The 21176-nt window shown below is 34.5% G+C and overlaps 1 protein-coding gene across 1 annotated transcript; it reads right to left on the bottom strand.

Moving 5' to 3' along the window:
- Positions 1-4490: 4490 nt before the first annotated feature.
- LOC149386001 (polyphenol oxidase I, chloroplastic-like) lies at positions 4491-6540 on the bottom strand. Its single transcript, XM_089627347.1, has one exon. It carries the CDS (start codon positions 6510-6512, stop codon positions 4701-4703), a length of 1812 nt encoding a protein of 603 aa, XP_089483473.1. The 5' UTR covers positions 6513-6540; the 3' UTR covers positions 4491-4700.
- Positions 6541-21176: the final 14636 nt, after the last annotated feature.

The raw sequence follows: 21176 nt of genomic DNA, 5'->3' as shown, positions 1-21176 counted from the left end.
AATTAATTACATTACAATGAAAAATATATATCCCACAATTTTAGGAATCAGTTATTAATTATCAGGATAATTAATTTCAGATTTTGTTTTGAATTTTTGAGCGTTCTTTATTGTGGCGTTTTCATATTCTCTTTGGCTGGATCCTATTTACTACATCGTTTTTTGTGCAGTTAATTTCCAATGAACATAGACACAAGTATCATAATCTAACTCTTTGTTAATATTCGTTTATTCTATTAATTTATGTTGAAATTGGTTTTGTTGTTACTTTATATATTTGTTGTATTAATTATAATTAACTTATATTAATGGTACTATATTCAATTTTGTTTGTAAACTGTCTTTCATGATGCTTTTGAGTTTTGAAGTTTCTGGGACTGGCTGTGGGGTTTGAGAGCAATACGCTTAATTCAGTATGGGGTTTGTGAAAGGAAGTTTCTTTTGTCTGTATTAAAAAAAAAGTCAAATATGATATTGATGTCTCATTACTTAATTGATTTAGTTTCTTTTTTAAACTTGTGCACCTTTTTTATAATCAGTTTGTTTGAAATTAGGGGTTTGTAACCATAAGGGTATTGTGGACTTTTTTGGAAACGTATAAAATTAATCAAAGGCTAGTTTGTAAAATTCATGTTTACCATTAGCTACTTTGCTTCAGCTCCCTAATAAAAAGGACATTGAGATAACACGATATAATAGATAGATACTTATCGTGCAAAACAAAGAGCTGATATATGCACACACTACGTATGGAAGTAAATCAAACGACAATAATAGATCTCCCATCAAGGCCGGTATTGTAACTTCAAGATATGAAATCAATCTTGATTCCGCCAATGGTGATCAGGTCTCCGATCCTCGGGAAAAGAGTTACGGCGATATCTTCGTTGTTTTTGTATTGAAAATCTAAAAGGCCGTATTTTCTCGCTATTGTTTTTGTATTGCTTTCTATTTTGTACCCATTAACTAAAGAATGGTAATTATATAGTTTCAAATATATATGACTATTTTGGTTATAAAAAAAATTACGAACTTCTACAACTGCGTCCAATTTCTTAGGCTTTTCAACGATGTGCTGAAATGAAGTTATTTTTCTCTTAACTCAATATTCTAAAGCCGCAGTAACTAACGTACCATAAATAAAACGTGATATAAACTAATAGTTAGGTGAGAAAGAAAGTGATATATCGTTGTTAGAACAAAAAATAAAACGTGATATATCCATATTTCGACTGTAGCAGCAACCACACGAACAAGAAAGTGACATTTTTTTTATTATCAAGAAAGACGAAAAAGGCCTTACATATTTTCTAAACATCCAAATCTACATGCGAATTATTGAGCTCCGAAAACAATATATAAGCAAGAATAAATTCTTTCAATAATCTTTCGTTTTCTTAGTAAATTTCCTGACATATAACCCTGGCTAATATAAAAAAGAAAATATTATCTGACGGAAGGCAAAGGGTCACAATAACTACACAAGCTAAACCCAAAACAACACATCGTAGCACCCACAACGGCTGCATCGTAATCGTAAGGCGTGTTCATCTAATTCTAACAGAATCTAGAGATGATTGATATATATATATATAGAGAGAGAGAGAGAGAGAGAGATGATTGGTTCAACAGAATTCTGTTGTAATGATTGACTGAATAACCAAACGAGTCAAAGTGTTACATAAATACATTTGTGAGATATGATCTCTACCGTTCATGACTAACAAACACTAATCTAACGGTGTATACTTTAGTAAATTCTTAAAAACTAGCAATTTTTTAAATGGTGCTCAATGGGGAGAATGATGGGTGGGCCGTGCAGTCTCAGAAGTCGCAGTCGCGTGGCGATCAGATCTCGCGAAATATATTATTTGATTGGATATTTTAAGAAATATTTTTAGTTTTGCAAGAGACTATCTACGCGCAAGATCTGATGTATCATCCTGATGGTCAATCTCTATAAATAAAAGCTTTGTTCTTAGTGGTTCTTTTTCTTCACACACTCTCCGTACGTTTTATTAGCATGTACTTTTGCATCTAAAAAATGAGTGTGTTCCTGTATCTCTATCTAGTCTTTTTCCATTGTGAGTGATAGATATCTAGTTTGTAATATGAGCTTTTGTAATTGACAGTAACGATTACTCTAGAGAGTATTTCTACTAGGCCACATGTACAACTCTCCAAACATTAGTGATATTATACCAAATTCGGTTAACAATTCCGTGTGTCTTTATGTATTGAGTCCTCTGTGGCATGGACAAATTTGGCAAAACAAAACAGTTGTTCAAGTCAAACCTAGAAGAAATTGTTCAACCAAGTTCAAGACTCGGCTACTTCAAGTCACTTTCCTCTTGATTCTGCATAGAGAGTCTGGTTTCATTTAGGTTTGGTTATGGATAATAGGAAAGGTCTGGCTTTGGTTATTTAGGTCGGTGAAGCTGTGATGCATATTTTCTGAGCATGCAAATATTTTAGGGTTTTTTTTTTCATATGTTTCCATGTTTGATTAGGTCTCGCCTTTCAGAACTTGATGTGTTAATTTTTTATTGCCTTTTGCATAAATTCATGAAAAGGCTTTTTGTGTTTATGAAATTATGTAGAAATGAAACATTAGCAGATTGTGTTGCATGTTTGTATTATTCATTCAAAAATTTGAGCATAATACATAGAGCGAATTTGAATTCTTTCATGTTTAATTCTCGGATGCGTCTAATTGAAACTGAGTATCATTATTTTCAAAAGCAGGTTCATCTTCTAATAGATGGTTTGGTGCTCGGTTGCTGGGCAATTCTTCGGTACGTCCATACTGCAAGGAAGATTTACTGCTCACAAACTAATTATAGACCAGTAATAATTATAGACTTCTATATTTATAATTTCTGTAATTGTAGACCTAAACATCTACCATTTCGATAACGTAGAAATGTATGTCTACAAATCATGTATATCTACAATTTATGTAATTGTAGACATGCACGTTTACAATTTCTATAATGTAGACATATATGTCTATAAATTTCTGTAATTGTATCTCTACAATATTTTGTAATCGTGATTTTTGGACGTGACGACGCTGAGAAAGACAGAGAACAAAGAGAAAAGAAAAGAAAAACAGAGGGAAATAAAGAATAATGAAAAAAAATGTAAAAAATAAAATAAAATAGACATTACACGTTAGGCTTACTAGACCAAAATTATAGTTTATTTTGGTTAAAAGTATTGAAATTACTATTATTATTATTTGTTTGTGGTCAAAATCCCTTATATTTGACTATTCCACTTCAAACTGGCTAATGGTGGGCCTTTGCTTGTGGTATATTGAGCTTCGTGTATTAAAAATGGTAGTAGTTGTTTTTTTGGTAAAATTACAAACATAACTGTTTTATAAGTGTTTTTTAAGCATAATATTACAAATAGCGGCTGGTTTAAATCATTTCAAAATACTTTTTTTAATGGTAAATAATTATTTTTTAAAATAAATTATAAACAGTAAATAAAGTTAAGTAGAGCCAAAATAGTACATAATTTTTAACAAAGATAGTAGCATCAAGAAAAAAAATCAAGATAAATGATTGTTTAAAGCTATTTTCTTAATAAAAAGATTTAAGTATGCTATTTTGACGGTAACTAATTAAAATAAGGCTACCAAAAATAAATTGCACTTGTTTTTAGTAATATACTTAGTTTTTCTTGCGAATTTTTGTTTATATACGTTATTAGCAATATTTATTTCCCTTAATTTTTTCTTGATGCTACATTTTTTTAACTTGTTTTTAAGCTCTATTTAGCTTTATTTCTTATTTATGATTTCATTTATAAGGAAAATAGCCATTTATCACTTCAAAAAAATAAATATTTTTATTTAATATAAAATTACCACTATTTTTAAAAGATTACACTAAATGTTATTTTTGTATATTCCCATAAAATAGTATGTCTTATTTTGAAGCGGAAATTACTCGAGTTAGTTAAAAAAAATTGTGATTACCTTATTTTTCATGTGTTAATGACAATATCACATTTTATTTTGAAAACATCTGTATTTATAATTTTTCTTTGTCTTTATTAAATATAGTTTTATATAGCTTATATTTTTATTTTTAGTATTTACAGTATCATTTAAAATAAAACCGTCTGAAGTAAAAAAAAAAAAAAAAACGAAGTCTTTATAAAATGTTTGAAAATTCTAAAAATTCAAGAAATCAAACGAAGTACGTGTGAAATTTTGCTACCATCAAACGAATTGTGAGAAACTCTTTCTTTATAGACTTTATTAATTAATGTACTATGAATTCTATAATCTATAATTATTTTTAGTTTCAAAACAGGCCAAATAATAAAAATCTGTATGTGGACTAGATATCCTCACTTTTCTGTTTATTATTCTTTATTTTTTTAGTATTCACTTAAATTTTATTATTTTCACGGTTTACTAAGCCATCTTTGGAAATTGTATTTACAGTTACACTAGCCCCTAAAAAGTCGTTCAATTTTTAACCATTATTCTATTATAACATATTTTTTTTCCATGATAAAAAAGGATAAATAGATAGATACTTCTCGTCCAAACTCCAAACCAAGAGCTAGGGTAAGACGAGATTACATGAGCAACCATATAGTAGCATGCACACACTACGTACGTACGAGAGTAAATCACACAACAATGATACAGATCTCCGAGCAAGGCGGGTAATGGAACTTCAAGAGACGAAGTCAATCTTGATTCCGCCAATGGTGATCAGGTCTCCGGTCCTCGGGAAAAGAGTGACGGCGATATCATCATCGTCATTTGCGGCGAGGTCGTCCAGCAAGTCCGTGATGGCGAGCTTGAGCGAAAGCTTGCCGTACTTGTTGCCGGAGCTGTGAGGAACGTTCCCGAAGCTTCCAGCGTACTCAGAGCTGTCGGGCCCTTTAGTCCCGTCCTCGTCCTCGTCGTTTAAGTAAACGTCGAACTTGACGGCGACGTTGTGGTCGAAGTCGATGCCCGTGACGACCAGAACCTCCTCCTCTCGCTCCTTCTCCTCCTTAGTCCTCCCCTTCTTGGGCCGCGGAACCATCACCGTCACCGGCGAGTCCCCTAAAGTCAACGGAAAATCCGACAGCGCGCGGCCGTGCTTGAGGCGCCGGGACTTGAGGAGGCGCGGCTTCATCGGGCCCCGCGAGGACGATGGCTTGCTTTTGCTCCATTCGATGGGGACGTTGTCGTAGATGTAGCCGAGGCTTTGTGTGTTGAGGCAGTCGCGGACCTTGACCCTCACGAGCCGGGCTTCCTCGTCGTAGAACATGAACGAGGCGTCGAGCCAGTCGGGGTCCTTGAACTCCTCTCGCCTCCCCTTCCTACTCTCCTCTATGGGAAGGAAATCCTCCGCCGCCCTCCACAGGTTCCACATCCTGTCGACGTTGCCGTGAAGAGCGTAGAACAGTGGGTCCCGCCCAGCCGAGTAGAAGTTGCCCATGTCCTCCCCGTTGCGCGGAAACTTCACGGTGTTCTTTTCATCCGGCACCTCCGTCCCCGACAGCACGTGGAGGGGCGAGTGCGGCTTGATCTCGATGGTGCCCGCGGTTCGATGAGTGTCGCTATCAGTCGTCACCTTGTCCCCGGCGCTGTACTTGCCCCCGAAGAAGAGGTCCGGATATTTCGCCCCCGAAACCATCTGCCGGTACATGGTGAACAGATTCAGCCTCTTCTGCTCCTCGTCGGGCCTCCTCACGTTATTTTTCGGGTTCTTGTAGTCGTAGTCCAAGTCCAGCACGTACGGAGGCAGGTGCAGCGGGTTCCGGAACTCGTCGTAGAGCGGGGACTTAGGGTTTCTGGTGAACATCTCGGGCAAGGTCATCCCGTCCGTCGCGTCCCAGTTCCAGAAGGGGATCGCGAAGTTCGGGTCGCCGATGAGCTTGCCGAGGATCCTCTCGTAGAAGTAGAGGTACCATCGGTGGAAAGGGAAGAAGAGCCAGTTGTAGTGGACCTGGATGTCGTTGACGTCGTAGATCTGGCGGTACCCGCCGTTGCAGTAGGCGCAGTGGATCTTGGCCTGCTGGGAGAAGCTTCGCGGGTCGTCGTCCGGGAGAGCCTTCATTCGCCGCAGAGCCTCCTCGTACTTGGCCACGTAGTAGTCGTCCGCCATGTGGGCCGCGGGCCTCACGCGGACGGCTGTAGTCCAGCTGATGTGTCGGGAGGGTTCGAAGTCGACGAAGTTCGAAATCGGGGCCCTGCAATCTTCTTTCACATCGCAAGGAAGGTCATCAGGAATGTCCCTGGCGGAGTAGAGGTCAGGGGCGAGTATTGGGCTCGCCATAGCCGCCGGAAGCCCAGCGGCGCCGCACAGCCCTCCCAGGCCCATCACAATGTCCCTGCGGCCCAACTTCTCGTCGTCGCCTCCAGCGTTGCACGAGATCTTTGGAGATCTTCGTGCCAATGATCGGCGTTTAGTAGGAAGTGGTGGTATTATTCGTATTCCGGTGGTGGTGGTGCTGGTTGCTAATAGGCACGGTGTAAGTGAAAGACAGGCCATTTTTTTTTAATTTTTGTTGTATAGATAGGGGTGCACTTATGTGGTAGAAGAGACCCCCTTTTATAGTCGTTTATAAGCTAATGCGGTTATTGTCAAGTAAATAGCTATGGTATAATTATATTTGAGAACAAACAAAAAAAACTTGGCAGTTAAATATACTAATTGCAGTTATGAAAAGTTTTTTTTGTGTAAAGGGCCCCAAAATTTGAGATATATACTATATATATACGCTCAATCCGATAAAATTTTAGATATATATATATATATATATATATATATATATATATATATATATATATATATATATCCAATTCAGCAAAATATTTATTATATGTATATCTAATCCGAGAAATTTGATTATATATATTTTTTATGTTTAAACCCCAAAATATTAATTCGCATAGAGTCCTTGATGAGTTTGGGCCGACCCTGGATACACACTGACAGACTCTGATTTCGATTTCAATAAAATGACAAAAGTGTACAAAATATAACCACAAAATGTCATTATATTTTACTCCAAAAAAAGGATAAACATAATTTGAATGTGGAGAAAAATTATAGGTTGTCTGGTAAAGACGGTGATTTGGCTAAATAATAAATTAATAGATTTGCAAAAGGATTATTGATTTTCATCAGCGGATCAGGGCCCGTTGATATAGGGCCACATGTTGTTGCTTATCAATACTCTTTGTAAAATAGTCGAGTTTTGTCAAAAATTCTATGATAATAACGTCACCGATTATTTTTATAAATCTTCAAAAAAATCCAAACACAGTATTAAAAATATTTTTATAATGTAATTTTGGATATTTTTTTGTAAACTTTAAACTTGAGTTATTTTTCTATTCAATTAGCTTTTAGCACGACTATTTTGTGTAATTTTTCTATAATAAATGATTTTATATCTCCAATAAAAAAAATATCATGTTAACAAGAAATGAGGAAGGAGTTTGTTTTTTTTTTTTTTTTTTTTTTTAAGGAAGGAAGATGGAGTTTCCGCAGCTACTTAGTTCATAATAATTAGCTAACTAGAAACGAACGTATGGTCTACTTTAGAAGGAGTTTCCGGTACGGCATTACTTATTTTTTCGTTACCTAACCACAGCTATTTAATTCATAATAATTAGCAAAACAACAAACGAACGTATGATCTACTATAGAAGGAGTTTCCTGTACCACATTATTTTTTTTTTTCAAAAAATTAGGTAAATAGCCAATTAAAACGTTTAGAATTGCTATATAGTCAACGTTTCATAAATTTTAGATAAATAATTATAAAAATGATGTGGAATAATAAATGTAAGTGATTATTTACCTAAAATTTACGTCTATAAATATATGAAACTGACTATTTAAATAAGATTTACGAAATATTGGTTATTTAATAATCTCAAACTGTAAACGTAACTTACCTAATGGAGCTTTTTTCGTCACATATTACTAAACGTGGAAAACATGACTGGAATCTCTCATATGCCATCCATATTAACAATCACCACCATGGCCAGCATAGCAATAAAAAGAATTCCCACCATTCATTAATTAGTTTTAGTTATATATCAATATCATTCCAGCTGGAGTATATATACATATATAGGGACGGAACTAGCTTGGGGGGGGGGGGGGGGGGGGGGGGGGGGCGGGGTTAAAGTGAATATGAGAGTAAAAATAAAAGGAAAACATAAATTCGGGTAAAAAAAGAATAAAAAAAACAAATTGAGGGGAAGCCTTTGTTGGCTCTGCCCCTGTATATGTATATCCTGCAATTGCATTTTGACGCGTCACGTGCGTATCGTCTTTTGTAACTTAACTCCCACAGTAATCTAACATCGTTAAGATGGTCGGTTTTTAACTTTGTTGTCACAAAGATGATGGTGATTGTGCAATGGCAGGTCGCTGACAACAGGGACGGCACAACGTTCTACGGATGCAGTGGTAACGGCCTTTGGCTGCGACAAAGGCCTGCGGAAGCAGATTTGGTTTGATTGTGGCCGTGGTGTTATTATGACATTGGCTCTCCGGTGAGAGTTGTGGTCTGTCGCTCACTCTCTTTGAACAACATGTTAGAAATTAATACAAAATATTGTCGGGAATAAAGACATATTATTATTATAAGAGAAAATAAATTAACCGAAAATTACAAACTGATCAGATGAAGATGAACAACAATAAATAAATAAACCTTAACCGAAAAAACAAGATGAAACTGAGAGGAAAATGTCGAGGACTGTTGGACAGTTTCCTTGAAGCTCTGTTGCTCTCTCACTGGTACTGGAACACTTAAGCAAGGTTTCCCAAGATACAACGACAATCTCGACGAACTAAGGTACCACTGAGTACGTTGAACAACGAACTATAGAACCGAAGCAGAACTATCACCAAATTCGGAATAAAGTAAGAAAAGGTTTTTGGGAACAATCGGAGAGAGGGAACAGTAGGGAATAAGAAGGAAATATCACAGGTGTGTTCAAATGAGAGAAAGGCAGAATAGGCACAGAGACCTAAGCTTTAGCTCCCAAAAACGTCAACGTTCAAAACCCAGGCCCGGCCCAACTCTGCTCGGCGACGGGGTTAAGTTAACCCACCCACACCCTCCTCTCTCACACTTGTTTATCCACTAAAAGATAGAGGATAGTATTTATGCACTACCATAACACACATCCACAACCAATGTGGGATTCTTGTAATTTCACTTCCATAACATAACATAAATGTGTTTATTTAAGCATCAATTTATCATTCATCCTAGGTCCGATTTTGGCAAACAAATATTCAATTTTATACCTCTCGTTACGAGGCATACGTAGCACTTGGAATTATGCAAATCCGATGAGTGGACCACACTCAAATTGTTGCCACAAATCAACCATTAATTTGATATTAGATACCAACATTTTTCCAACACAACAATGCTTTATTAGCGAGGACATCCATTTTCATTTAGGGGTTTTTTTTGTTGTTGTTTCGTTTTTTCATTTTGGGTGTAGTTTTTGGTTTATTAGAGTAGTTGTCTTCCATTATCTTTTTCTTTTTCTTTTTTTTTGTCTTTTCATTTTTATGTATAAAGATTCAGTATTTTTTCTTTTCAGTATTTTTCTGTGTGTATATTTTATTTTTAATTTGCTTTATGTCAAAAAGTATGCCTGCAATAACAGATCAATACTTCGTTAATTTAGATTTATTTTGGTCTAACTCCGTAATATAGCCTGCTTGTACTAAAACGTTATTTCTGTACACCAGAATTCTAATAGAAAACTTGTGTACGTACAATTTCAAATAACAAAACAAAAAATCCATCAGTTTCAAGCACACAGAAAAGTAAAAGGAATCCACGTTAGTCAACCATTACTTTCATGTATATATGTTTCCATGAAGAAAAGCACTGTATATCAGCAAAGAAATAAAAAAACTATGTATATATTTACATATATGACTAAACATTTATACAAGAGTAAAGAAAAGACAAATTCATTGATTTATATATCACATCTATAGGAATTATTATACAGGGGTACAAAAGACATCAAAGTTTACAAGGAACAACCTAAAATGGTTTAGCGTACAACAATCAAACCAGTGGGCGTGCTCTGTGTTCCATTCGTTTTTCTGAATAACTTTTTACTTTCCTTTAGAAGTTGTGGATTCGCTATCCCTTATGCGTGGCCTGCAAACATATTGATACAATAGTATCACCAAACTGCATTAACTTGTTGGGGTCTTTTTTATTATTATTATTTTACCCATTTTCTTTTATTAAGGAAATGAGCACTTTAGTTTGCAATAGAACCCACGTCCACTATTTGGAAATCGACGTTCACCTCATTAAAGGGTACTTTTTTTCTAGGGCTTATTTATAAGCATGAATGGGTTTTAAAAATTATGTACTCTAACGCGTGACATATTATTAAAATAAAATCTGCAATATTATCTTAAATTCTCAACTACAACGAGAATTATTAACTTCAAATTTAATTTAATTGTCTGGTGAGTTCATGTCTATGATTATATGAATGATGGAGGCTAAGAGCGAGAAAGTGTATGAAAAAGGCGAAAGCTTCAAGTCTATTTTAAATCGGAATTAATAAATCTTTTATAGAAGAATCGATCCCATAATACGACTTAGAGGCATATATAACGACTTCCAGTCAACTCTGGAGAAGAAGCTCATGTTCAAATATCGTGTTCTTGTCTTAGCCACTAACTTCGTCGAGTTTCTCTCCGATGATGATGATGTCTATGAAAAAGGTTAACTTTATTGAATTTAAGTGCACTATTTAGTGTGAATGATGTTATTGCTATATTCCGGTAGTGGTTGCGTATATTGATGATGTAAGAGAAATTCAGTCCATGTTTTCCACGTTTATAGTAGAACATGCGTTTCGCTCATAGCTTCAATCACGTTAAAATTAGTTTTTATTTTATTTTTTTATTATCAATTTAGTTACTAGTTATTTTATGACTGAAGTTACAGTGCCGCGCGTATTAATACGCGGGAGTACCTTGTATAGATACTAAAAATCTAGCCGTTAGAAATTTCTATGTGGCTTCACATCGGGTAGTGCATGCATACATCATAAAGAGAAATTTCATAGGTAGACTTAAAAAGTTGTGAAATATCAATATTAGATACATTAGTTACAAAATATTCAATATTAGATTTTTTACACAAAATCGTACAAAAATGTTATTTAAATCAAATAAACTCGTTTCACTTTCATTCTCTCTCCTCTCATCCCTCACTCGATATCTCACATACTTGATTCCGACGAGATACAAGGGAATTCGAATGATATCTCACATACTTGGTTCCAGTACCAGTGATGAATGCGATAATTCACGATGATATACTTGTCTCACTGGTTCCTTTCTTCACGTGAATTGGACTTTCACCTCTCAAAATGCTCAAAAAATATGAATTTTATCGTAAATTATTGTCTTCCATCGTATATCATCGTATACCATCGCATATCATCGTAAATTATCTTAAGTACTCAAAATTCCTAAAAAAGTATGAATTTTATCGTATATTATCGTATTTCATCATATTTTATCATATATCATCGTAAATTATCACTACAAAATATCAAGGTTTTGTGCAACAAAAATATCTCACGCGCAAAGTCAATTTATGTCACGCAAAATCTTTTTTTTTTTTTTTGTAGTGTACGTAAATCATCGTATATCAAATAAATTATTGTCGTATATTATCGTAAATTATCTTAACTTATCATAAATTTCATCGTAAAAAATGGTTAGATTTTATCATAATCTATCGTATTCCATCATAAATTATGTGAAATTCTAGATTTTTCTATGCCAGATCACTAAATCGAAATCTACCATTATTCGCCGAAATCCACCAATGGAAAGAAGATTAGAGGGCTCTTTGAGAGTTAAAGAGAGAGAAAGAATAGAGGAAATAAGAGAAATTAGAAAGAGAATGAGAGAAAAAGGGTGAAATGTGTTGAAATATTATTTGTGTCCGATTTTTTTGTCAAAATACCAATTTTAAATATTGTTCAACTAATTATGAATCTAGCCTTGATATTTTGTTACTTATTAGGCTCACTTTATGAATTTTCTCCACATCAACGGTTTACCGCGAAGAAAGGAACAAAAGCTTGCTTTGTTTTTGGATCGAAAGTAGTCTACTCGTCCGAAGTAAATTAAATTAATTGTTTAGTTAATTTAATTTATTTCGGTTTGGTTGGCCTATTTTCTTTATTAAATTAAACTTTGGCTATTTTATAAAAAGAGGGGAGGCTATTACTCTATTGGCCTATTTGCTTCTAATTATTAACTCCTATATTAAATAATGTTATTTTAATTATCTATAGAAAAAAAATAATTATCCTAAATAATATTATAGGTAAACCACGCAATAGACTTTCTAGCAAAATAAAAACACACAATAAATTTTTACAAAACGAAATTAAATTAAATATTTGCATGTGTGTATTCAAATTATATTTTGATAAAATGTATTTTATTCCTATCAAATTATTTTTTTATTTTGTAGTATGAACATGTGTTATTTTTACCTAGAAACTCACTGTACTATAGTAGCTTTGTTTTTTTTTTAATTGAGATCTGTAACTAATTTAAAATTAAGGTATCATTATAGAAAAATAGTTTAAAATTGGAATATTATCACACACACACACGCATATATATATATATATATATATATATATATATATATATATATATATATATATATATATCAGTTATCTATATAGTTATATGCATATAGCCCAAATAATTTGCATTCTTTAAAATTTTAGCCTAAGTGCCTAATTATGTTTTATCCAACGTTTAAGGTAACAATATTATCAATATTTCGATACCTAAAATAAAAAATACCCATAATGTTTCGGAAAAAGTCCATCCATGTATCCATAAAAAGCTCGTCGATCAATATTCTCACCACTGCGTAAATCTCGCCGACAACCGACCTCTAACTGCCAACGTTTCTTTTTTCGACGACAGACATTAATATGGTCACGAATCAATCACTAAACATAGTCTGCTAAATAATATTTTTGGTATGCATAAAACAATTAATATCAGAAAAATTATGTCAAGCCTCTTGAAACGTCTAAAATTTTAATTCACCCAACGTTTAAATGTTTTTTTAAAAACTAACAAAAATGGTTGACGTGGCATTTTTATTGATATAGAGATTGTCATTTTAATCCCTATTAATCAATTCGTGTAACTCTCCAGGCAACTTTGACAAAAAATAAAAAATTAACAAAAATATTAAAATTGATTTAATATCAAATATTTAATGTTGATTTGATATTAGTTATACCAATACAACTTATTTGATCTCTCTCTCTCTCTCTCTCTCTCTCTCTCTCTCTCTCTCTCTCTCTCTCTCTCTCTCTCTCTCTCTCTCTCTCTCTCTCTCTCTCTCTCTCTCTCTCTCCGGCCACGCCGACCACAGCACTCCGACGGCAAAAAGCTCGGGCTCATGATCCACCCAGTTCTCAAGCACATGGAGAAGAAGGGTTGGGTCAAGTTCTCGATTATCACCGAGCTTCTGGATCCGACATCATTCGTCGAGGGAGCGCGGCGACTAAGGATATCAACGGCGTGGTCGAATCTCGTCCGCGAAATAACTCTAACGGCGGTGGAGTCGGATCGGTTTCGTTCGTGACGACGAAAGTGGAGTGCTAGCTAGCCATGACGACTCTTCGGCCTCAGCTGCAGCCTCAGCATCTGTCGCTAAAGCCCCCTTAGTCGGCAAACTCTTGTGTGTTTGAAAAATTGTTCTTATTATTTTTATATTTAGGATAAATTACGCTATTGCCCCATCAACTATATAGTGTGTAACGATTTGCCCCCTGATAAATGAAAACGTACATCAAAGGACTTGAAATCCTACAATGTAACGATTAGCTCCTTCTGTTAACTCTTATCGACGAAACTCGTCTCTTGAAAAATATGTCATGGGTAGTTTTGTAATTTTACTGAATAATGAAGTAATAAGGATATCATAATGAATGAAATAATACCCTCCCCCCCCCCCCCCCCCAAAAAAAAACTTCTTCATTTTCTCAGAACAAAAATTCAAATCGTGGAGATGAAATCCCCGGCGAAGAAGAAAACCCGAGGCCAGAAATCCAAGGCAAAAACGAAGCTTAAAACAGCGGTGAAGAAAAAAAGTGCAGAGCGCTTCGGCTGAAGAGAATGAAAGTAGCATAATCGATTATGGTAAGGTTTTATATGTAATGGTGGTCCCGTGCTTATTGTTTTTGCCGATTTTGTATTTTATAATAGTTGTTGGTGGTCCCAAACTTTATGTTTTCTCTGGGTTATATGGTGGTTGTGGTCCCGAGTTAGGGTTTTTTTTGGTGGTGGTGGTGGTCCCCGGTCGTAATCAATCTTTCTCTTAATGGAACATTAAATTATTATTCTCGAGACTATTAAATGATTCTTGGAATCTTTGTCTTTAAGATCATTCCTCGACCCTATTTACTTTTAAAGTTCATCACGGTGGCACTATGGATATAAGGGAGTCAGAGATGGTATATGTTGATGGGGAAGTCTCGTACTTTGAATATTGTGACGTGGATAGGATGTCCATTGTGATAATAAATGGTATGTTGAAGAAATACTTAGGATATGATGCTGGAGCATTTTATTTCTTACCTGCCATAGGTGAAAAAAAAATGGAGTACATTGACACATATGATGATTTGCTTACAAGTATTGGGGAGTTAATGGAGACAACAAGAGTAATTGACCTCTACTGCGAGCACCCGGTACCAAAACCTATAGAAAATGAGCATGTTCAAGCAATCCAGGGTGAAGAGCATGCCACTGCTCAAGAAGACCGTGAAGAGCAGGCCCATGCTCAAGAAGCTCGTGAAGAGCAGGCCCATGCTCAAGAAGCCCGTGAAGAGCAGGCTCATACTCAAGAAGACGATGAAGAGCAGGTTGATTCTCAAGAAGACGATGAAGAGCAAGTTGATGCTCAAGAAGATGATGAAGAGCAAGTTGATGATGATGAAGACCGTGAACAAGAAAGTGGATACGAACGGAGTGACGATGATGTTGTTGTAGATGCTATTGACCTTGGCCTTGATGTATTGAAGCAGAATAAAGAGAAAACTAAAGAAGTTGAGGACGATGAAGACAGTGAGTATGAAGACGAGTTTGGTGGGCGTAACGTTTCATCAAGTGACGACGACGAACAAAAGATGCCACGTGACTTTGTCAAGAAGAAGTTGCCAAAATTTCCTGAATTCAGACCCGAGACTGACATGCAAAAACCAGAATTCAAGCTTGGTTTAGTGTTCCCGAATGGTAAGGTATTTAAGGAAGCAATTAAAGAGTACTCAATTAGGAGTGGGAAAGAAGTGTGCTCTAAAAAGAATTACCCTAACAGAGTACGTGCAAAGTGTAGTGACCCTAAATGTAAGTGGGTCTGTTTTGCATCTGTGGTTGGGAAGTCATCAACATGGATGATCAAGACGTACCAAGGTGAGCATACATGTGCCCGGAAAAATAAGAACAGGTTTGCAACATCGGCTTGGTTGGCGAAGACATACTGTCAAGAGTTTCAAGATAATGAGACCTGGTCAGCCGCAAATTTCGTGAGTCGCGTACAAAAAGATTTTGTATTGGAGTGTTCGAGAATGAAGGCGTATAGAACAAGAAAAGCTGCTGAGCTAGCTATTCAAGAGACTTACGAGCAGCAATACGCGGTTTTGTGGGATTATGGTGCATAGATTAAAAGGTCAAACCCCGGATCCACAGTAGAATTTGAGTTAGAAGTTGACTCTGAAGGTAAATACTTGTTCAAGAGATTGTATATATGCTATGAGGCGTGCAAAGCTGGTTTCAGATCGTGTAGACCTATCATTGGTCTGGATGGGTGCCACATCAAAGGGCATCATACACGCCATCTACTGAGTGCAGTAGGGGTTGATGCTAATGATATCATGTTCCCAATTGCATTCGCAGTTGTGGAATCCGAAGGGAAGGCAAAATGGAGTTGGTTTTTAAACTGGCTAAAGGTTGACCTGAGCATACAAAATGGGTACCACTGGACTTTTATTACCGACAAGCAGAAATGTCTAAAAGAGGCTTTGACTGGACTTGAAGAAGGTTCAGTAATGGCAGAACATCGACATTGTGCCAGACATCTCCGAAGTAACTTCACAAGGTATACTAAATAATTTCATCTGATTTAAATACTTAATGCTTGAAATCATAAGAATGTATCTCCTACAACGATTCACAAAGCAAAGACTGGATGTGGCAAATTGGCATGGTTGTATAGGTCCCAGAATTTCTAAAATATTAGAAAAAAAATAAAGAGAATTCATCTTTATACATTGCACAATGGTCCGGTGGACATGACTACCAAGTTAAAAACATGTATGGTGGGATGTACGCGGTTAACTTGAAAAACAAGACTTGTTCTTGTAAACGGTGGGATCTATCAGGTATTTGATCATTTACTTGTTCTTGTTGAGACTTCACGTATATGTTCATGTTTTTGTTCATGTGTGTAATGTGTCATACAGGTATACCATGCGGCCATGCAATTGCTTGCATATGGCATAAGCACGAGGACCCTGTTGACTATGTCGCAGAATGTTACAACAAGGAGACATTTGTGGCCACCTACAAGTACCAAATATTTCTAATGAATCCAATAGAGCAATGGCCAAAGACATGTAAAGCACCCTTGTCAAGACCACCTGATAGAGCCGAGCCATGAAGGCCAAAATAGTTGACAAGGGATCTATCCACTCTAAAAACCCGCACCCATTACATATCCCTTTCTGCGAAATTTAAAACTCCATGAATTGAGAAGATAAACACACACCAATCCATGAATTGAGAAGATAAACACATTCATTCTACATAAATAACATACCTTATATCGAGAACACCCAAAAAATCGACGCCCGGGATTCTCATCGGTCCACGAAGTGCGTTGGATGCTTGGCAGTCCGCACGGACAACTAGGTCGTCGACGATCTTCGCCAGAGGATCGAGCTTCATCGTTTGTACCAGGCTGAGAACGATTCAACGTTTCGCTGCTCCAAGACTGACTCCCATCCATTTTCCTCGATTGAAATCGCGCCTCTTGATTGATTTTGGAAACCCTAGCACGCGAATTAATTTCGTCTGTTGTTTCCCTAATTTTGTTTCCCCGAGTTTATATAAATCATTCGAATAAGGGTATTCTAATAAATTCATACATCACGTGCTTAAAACACGAGAAAGGTAACGAGTTCCGTCAATACAAGTTAACAGAATGAGCTAATCGTTACATTGTAGGATTTCAAGTCCTCTGATGTACATTTTCATTTATCAGGTGGTCAATCGTTACACACCATAGAGTTGAGGGGGCAATAGTGTAATTTATCCTTATATTTATTTGTGTTAGTGTTTAAATATGTATGTAAATTTGTGTTAATTTTGGTATATTTGTGTTTATTTTATTGTTAATATCGGTAGATTTGTGTTAATTTCGGCATATTTGTGATTATAGAAACCCCAGCTTCGATCGAATAAAAATAGACAAACATATCGTTGAAAGAAGGTGAGAGAGATAATTAAGGAAAGAATAGTCAACTCATTTAATGACTCATCATTTTTTATATTAATTCTGGAATTTAAAAAAAAAAGTGTATTTTGGATATTTGATTCTCATTAATGGTTATTTTGTAAAATTATCAAAACTTTGGCTATTTATCAAAATTTAAGTTTGCTATTGGCTAGTTAAGCTCGATCGAATAAAAATAGACAAACATATCGTTGAAAGAAGGTGAGAGAGATAATTAAGGAAAGAATAGTCAACTCATTTAATGACTCATCATTTTTTATATTAATTCTGAAATTTAAAAAAAAAAAGTGTATTTTGGATATTTGATTCTCATTAATGGTTATTTTGTAAAATTATCAAAACTTTGGCTATTTATCAAAATTTAAGTTTGCTATTGGCTAGTTAAGCTCTTGATAATATTTTCTCTCGTGAAATAATAAAAAAAATGATATAGGGGGTTAATAAAATTAAATACATGAAGATAAATGCTATTTATCCTCACTAAACATAGTTTGGCTTATAATCCTTACTGTATATATGTAGAGAAATTTCATTAATTGGGTTTAATAAGCCATTAAATATCAAGATTAGACCCTAATGTTAAAAAATATCTGAATATGGACTTTTTACCCAATATCGGACAAAAATACCCTTGATTCAAAAAACCCATATTTTTCTCTCATTTTCAAATGATTTTCATCACAATTCTTTTTCATGTTCGAATTGGTTGCGCTAGGATTAGAATTTTCAGTGGTCGAGCTCACCGCTGAGCTCTTTTTTTTTTAAGGAATTTGGGTATGTGTTCAGTTTCGATTTTGAGGGTTTCACATTGTATTTCATCGTACAGCATCGTATCGCATCGTACAACATCGTACGACATGATGAAATACGATGCTGAAATACGACATGATGAAATACGATGTCGTACGATGCTGTACGATGCGATACGATGTTGTACGATGAAATACAATGTGAAACCCTCAAAATCGAAACTGAACACATACCCAAATTCCTTATAAAAAAAAAAAAAAAAAAAAAAAAGCTCAGCGGTGAGCTCGACCACCGAAAATTCTAATCCTAGCGCAACCAATTCGAACATGAAAAAGTGTGATGAAAATCATTTGAAAATGAGAGAAAAATATGGGTTTTTTGAATCAAGGGTATTTTTGTCCGATTTTGGGTCAAAAGTCCATATTTAGATATTTTTAAACATTAGGGTCTAATCTTGATATTTAATGGCTTATTAAGCCCAATTAATGAAATTTCTCTATATGTATGCATGATTAATAATATTTATCACACAAAATAAATAAAAAATAAATGTGAAACTGATGATTGATAATATTTACTATATATCCATACGATGGTTAATAATATTTACCATTCACGAAATTTAAAAAAATATGAAACAGATTATAAATCTGATTATACGAACTAATCTATGAAAGACGTTCTATTCAACGTAAAAGAAAAAAAATTTAAAAAAATAGGGATCAACCACGGAAGAACGAAGATGTGCGTAAAATTTGAGAAAATTGAGTCATAAATTTTGACAAACTGAGTCAAACATAGCAAAGCTCTTAAGAACAAAATCGTTAGAATTCGAATCTTTTGCTTTCAAATTTCTAGATAAAAGTAACGATCTAAATTATTATAAATTTATATGATTCCGACTCTTTGATGATAAAAGTAGTAATTTGAGAAGATAATATAAGATTGGTTATTTATTTTATTTAAATGATAGTTTGACACTATAACTTTAACTTCCCTTAAAATAAAATATATAAAGAAAATAAAAAGACAATCACCTACAAATCTCTTTATTAAATGTTTATAATCAATGCATAGAAGCTATTTCAATTATAGGATTAAAAGAGTCGGGCTATAACCCTCTTCAACCTTCACCTAGCTTCGGCTACGCTTTTAACCGTACGTTAAAACTTATATGGCTGTGGTAAATTAGTCCATATTCCTTCTTTGGTTAATGCCTATGTGACCTGATCTAAGAGTAAAAGGGTCATCCAAGTCTTTGAATTTATAAATTCTGCGCCAGAACTCTTGTCTAATTAATTTCAGTAATTTATTATGGAATATAAAATGTGCTCACGTACGTAACCTTATTAACTATTATAAAATGATATAAAATTTAACAGCAATTGAAATAGTAGTTAGGGCACGTGATTTAAACCCACATAAACAAAACTCCGCCATCAATGAGCTCAAAAGTTTTAGAATTATTGTTTGTTTACGTCGAAGTTACCGTCGCCATGAATTTCTGTACTGACATAGGTATCGATTATATTTTCGACAAAAAAAAAAAAAAATTAATAAAGAGGAAAATTATTGAAGGCAATGAGTCCACAGGGTTGTAAGAAGAAGAAGCGGGCTTTAATTACATTAAAAATTCACTTCGTGCAATTTTGTTTGGTATGTTAGGCCACTTCCGTTGTCACCATTATCTCTTTGATTTTACACCAACTAAAGGACAATTACAATTAATTTCTTATTTTAATACTAGTGTTGACATATGAAGGATTTACAACTTGCAAAGCCATAGGGAAAAACCGATTATTTATTTATTTATTATTATTTTTAACTACAGAGTTTGTCAAACTATTAGATTTGAAAGAGGTGACTTAAATTTAAGTTTAAGGGACAATTAAATCAATAGCTCAATAACTCATCTTCTTTTTAAAAGTAACATAAATTTTATTTATTAAAAAAAATAGTCTATCAGTCCGCAATAAATTAAATTAACTAAATAGTTAATTTAATTAACTTAATTTACTGTAAGCTGGTGAAATTTTTTTTTTTTTAATAAAATGAAACTTGAGTTAAATTCTAAAAACAATCAATTAAGCAGCTAGTTGCAACAAATTTTTCTACACTTAAAATACTTGTTATGTTATAGCATATTCCAAATAAAACGCTCTAGTTATCTGTCTCAAAATAAGCACCGAATATTTTAGGTTCTTACTATAGTGTCATATTAGGTTATAATGAGGTCCTTGAAATTTACAAAAAAAAAAAAAATGACAAAAGGTAAACAATATTTAATTCTGGAGTGTGCTTGTGTGGTAGTATAGTAGATTTTTATATTTATTCAATCCCTATATTTGTACTTTTGTATTATTATTGTGTAATAATGCCTTGCTCAAAAAAAATATTTGCACAGCCGAGACGAAGTTTAAATGCTTTTATCACCTCCGAACAAAATAAAATAAGAGGTTTCATCTAAACCTTCAAGTAAATTCAAATTCTGGTCACGTCAGCAATTAATTTCCTGAAATGGCCTTGCTTCGGTTTCTTTCTTTATCATATGATGAGTTTGTTCTTTTCTCTATGTTAAGTTTGAATTCACAAAATTTTGGAAGCTCAGAGTTCACAAAACTCTCTTAAATAACTATATCACCAAAATTTTATAGAATATTCCTAGATGGATTTTTGAACTTTCCTCCCAAAAAGAGTAAAAAATTGGGAAGAGACATTTAATCAAAACAATGCATACCTAGGTTTTCCATCTTCTTTTTTCTCTCAATAAAAAATTATGTAATTTATTATATTGAAAAAGTAGTTTTTTTTTAGCTGTA

Source organism: Urtica dioica, chromosome 9 (genome assembly GCF_054948205.1).
Source record: "Urtica dioica subsp. dioica isolate 48M chromosome 9, U.dioica_male_clone48M_v1_H2, whole genome shotgun sequence".
In the NCBI taxonomy this organism is placed as follows: domain Eukaryota; kingdom Viridiplantae; phylum Streptophyta; class Magnoliopsida; order Rosales; family Urticaceae; genus Urtica; species Urtica dioica.
Note: the sequence above shows the minus strand (reverse complement) of the source record. Positions and strands in the feature narration are given on the sequence as shown.

Excerpts from the sequence above, each read along its gene's own strand:
- LOC149386001 (XM_089627347.1), bottom strand. The coding sequence starts at position 6,512 with ATGGCCTGTCTTTCACTTACACCGTGCCTATTAGCAACCAGCACCACC.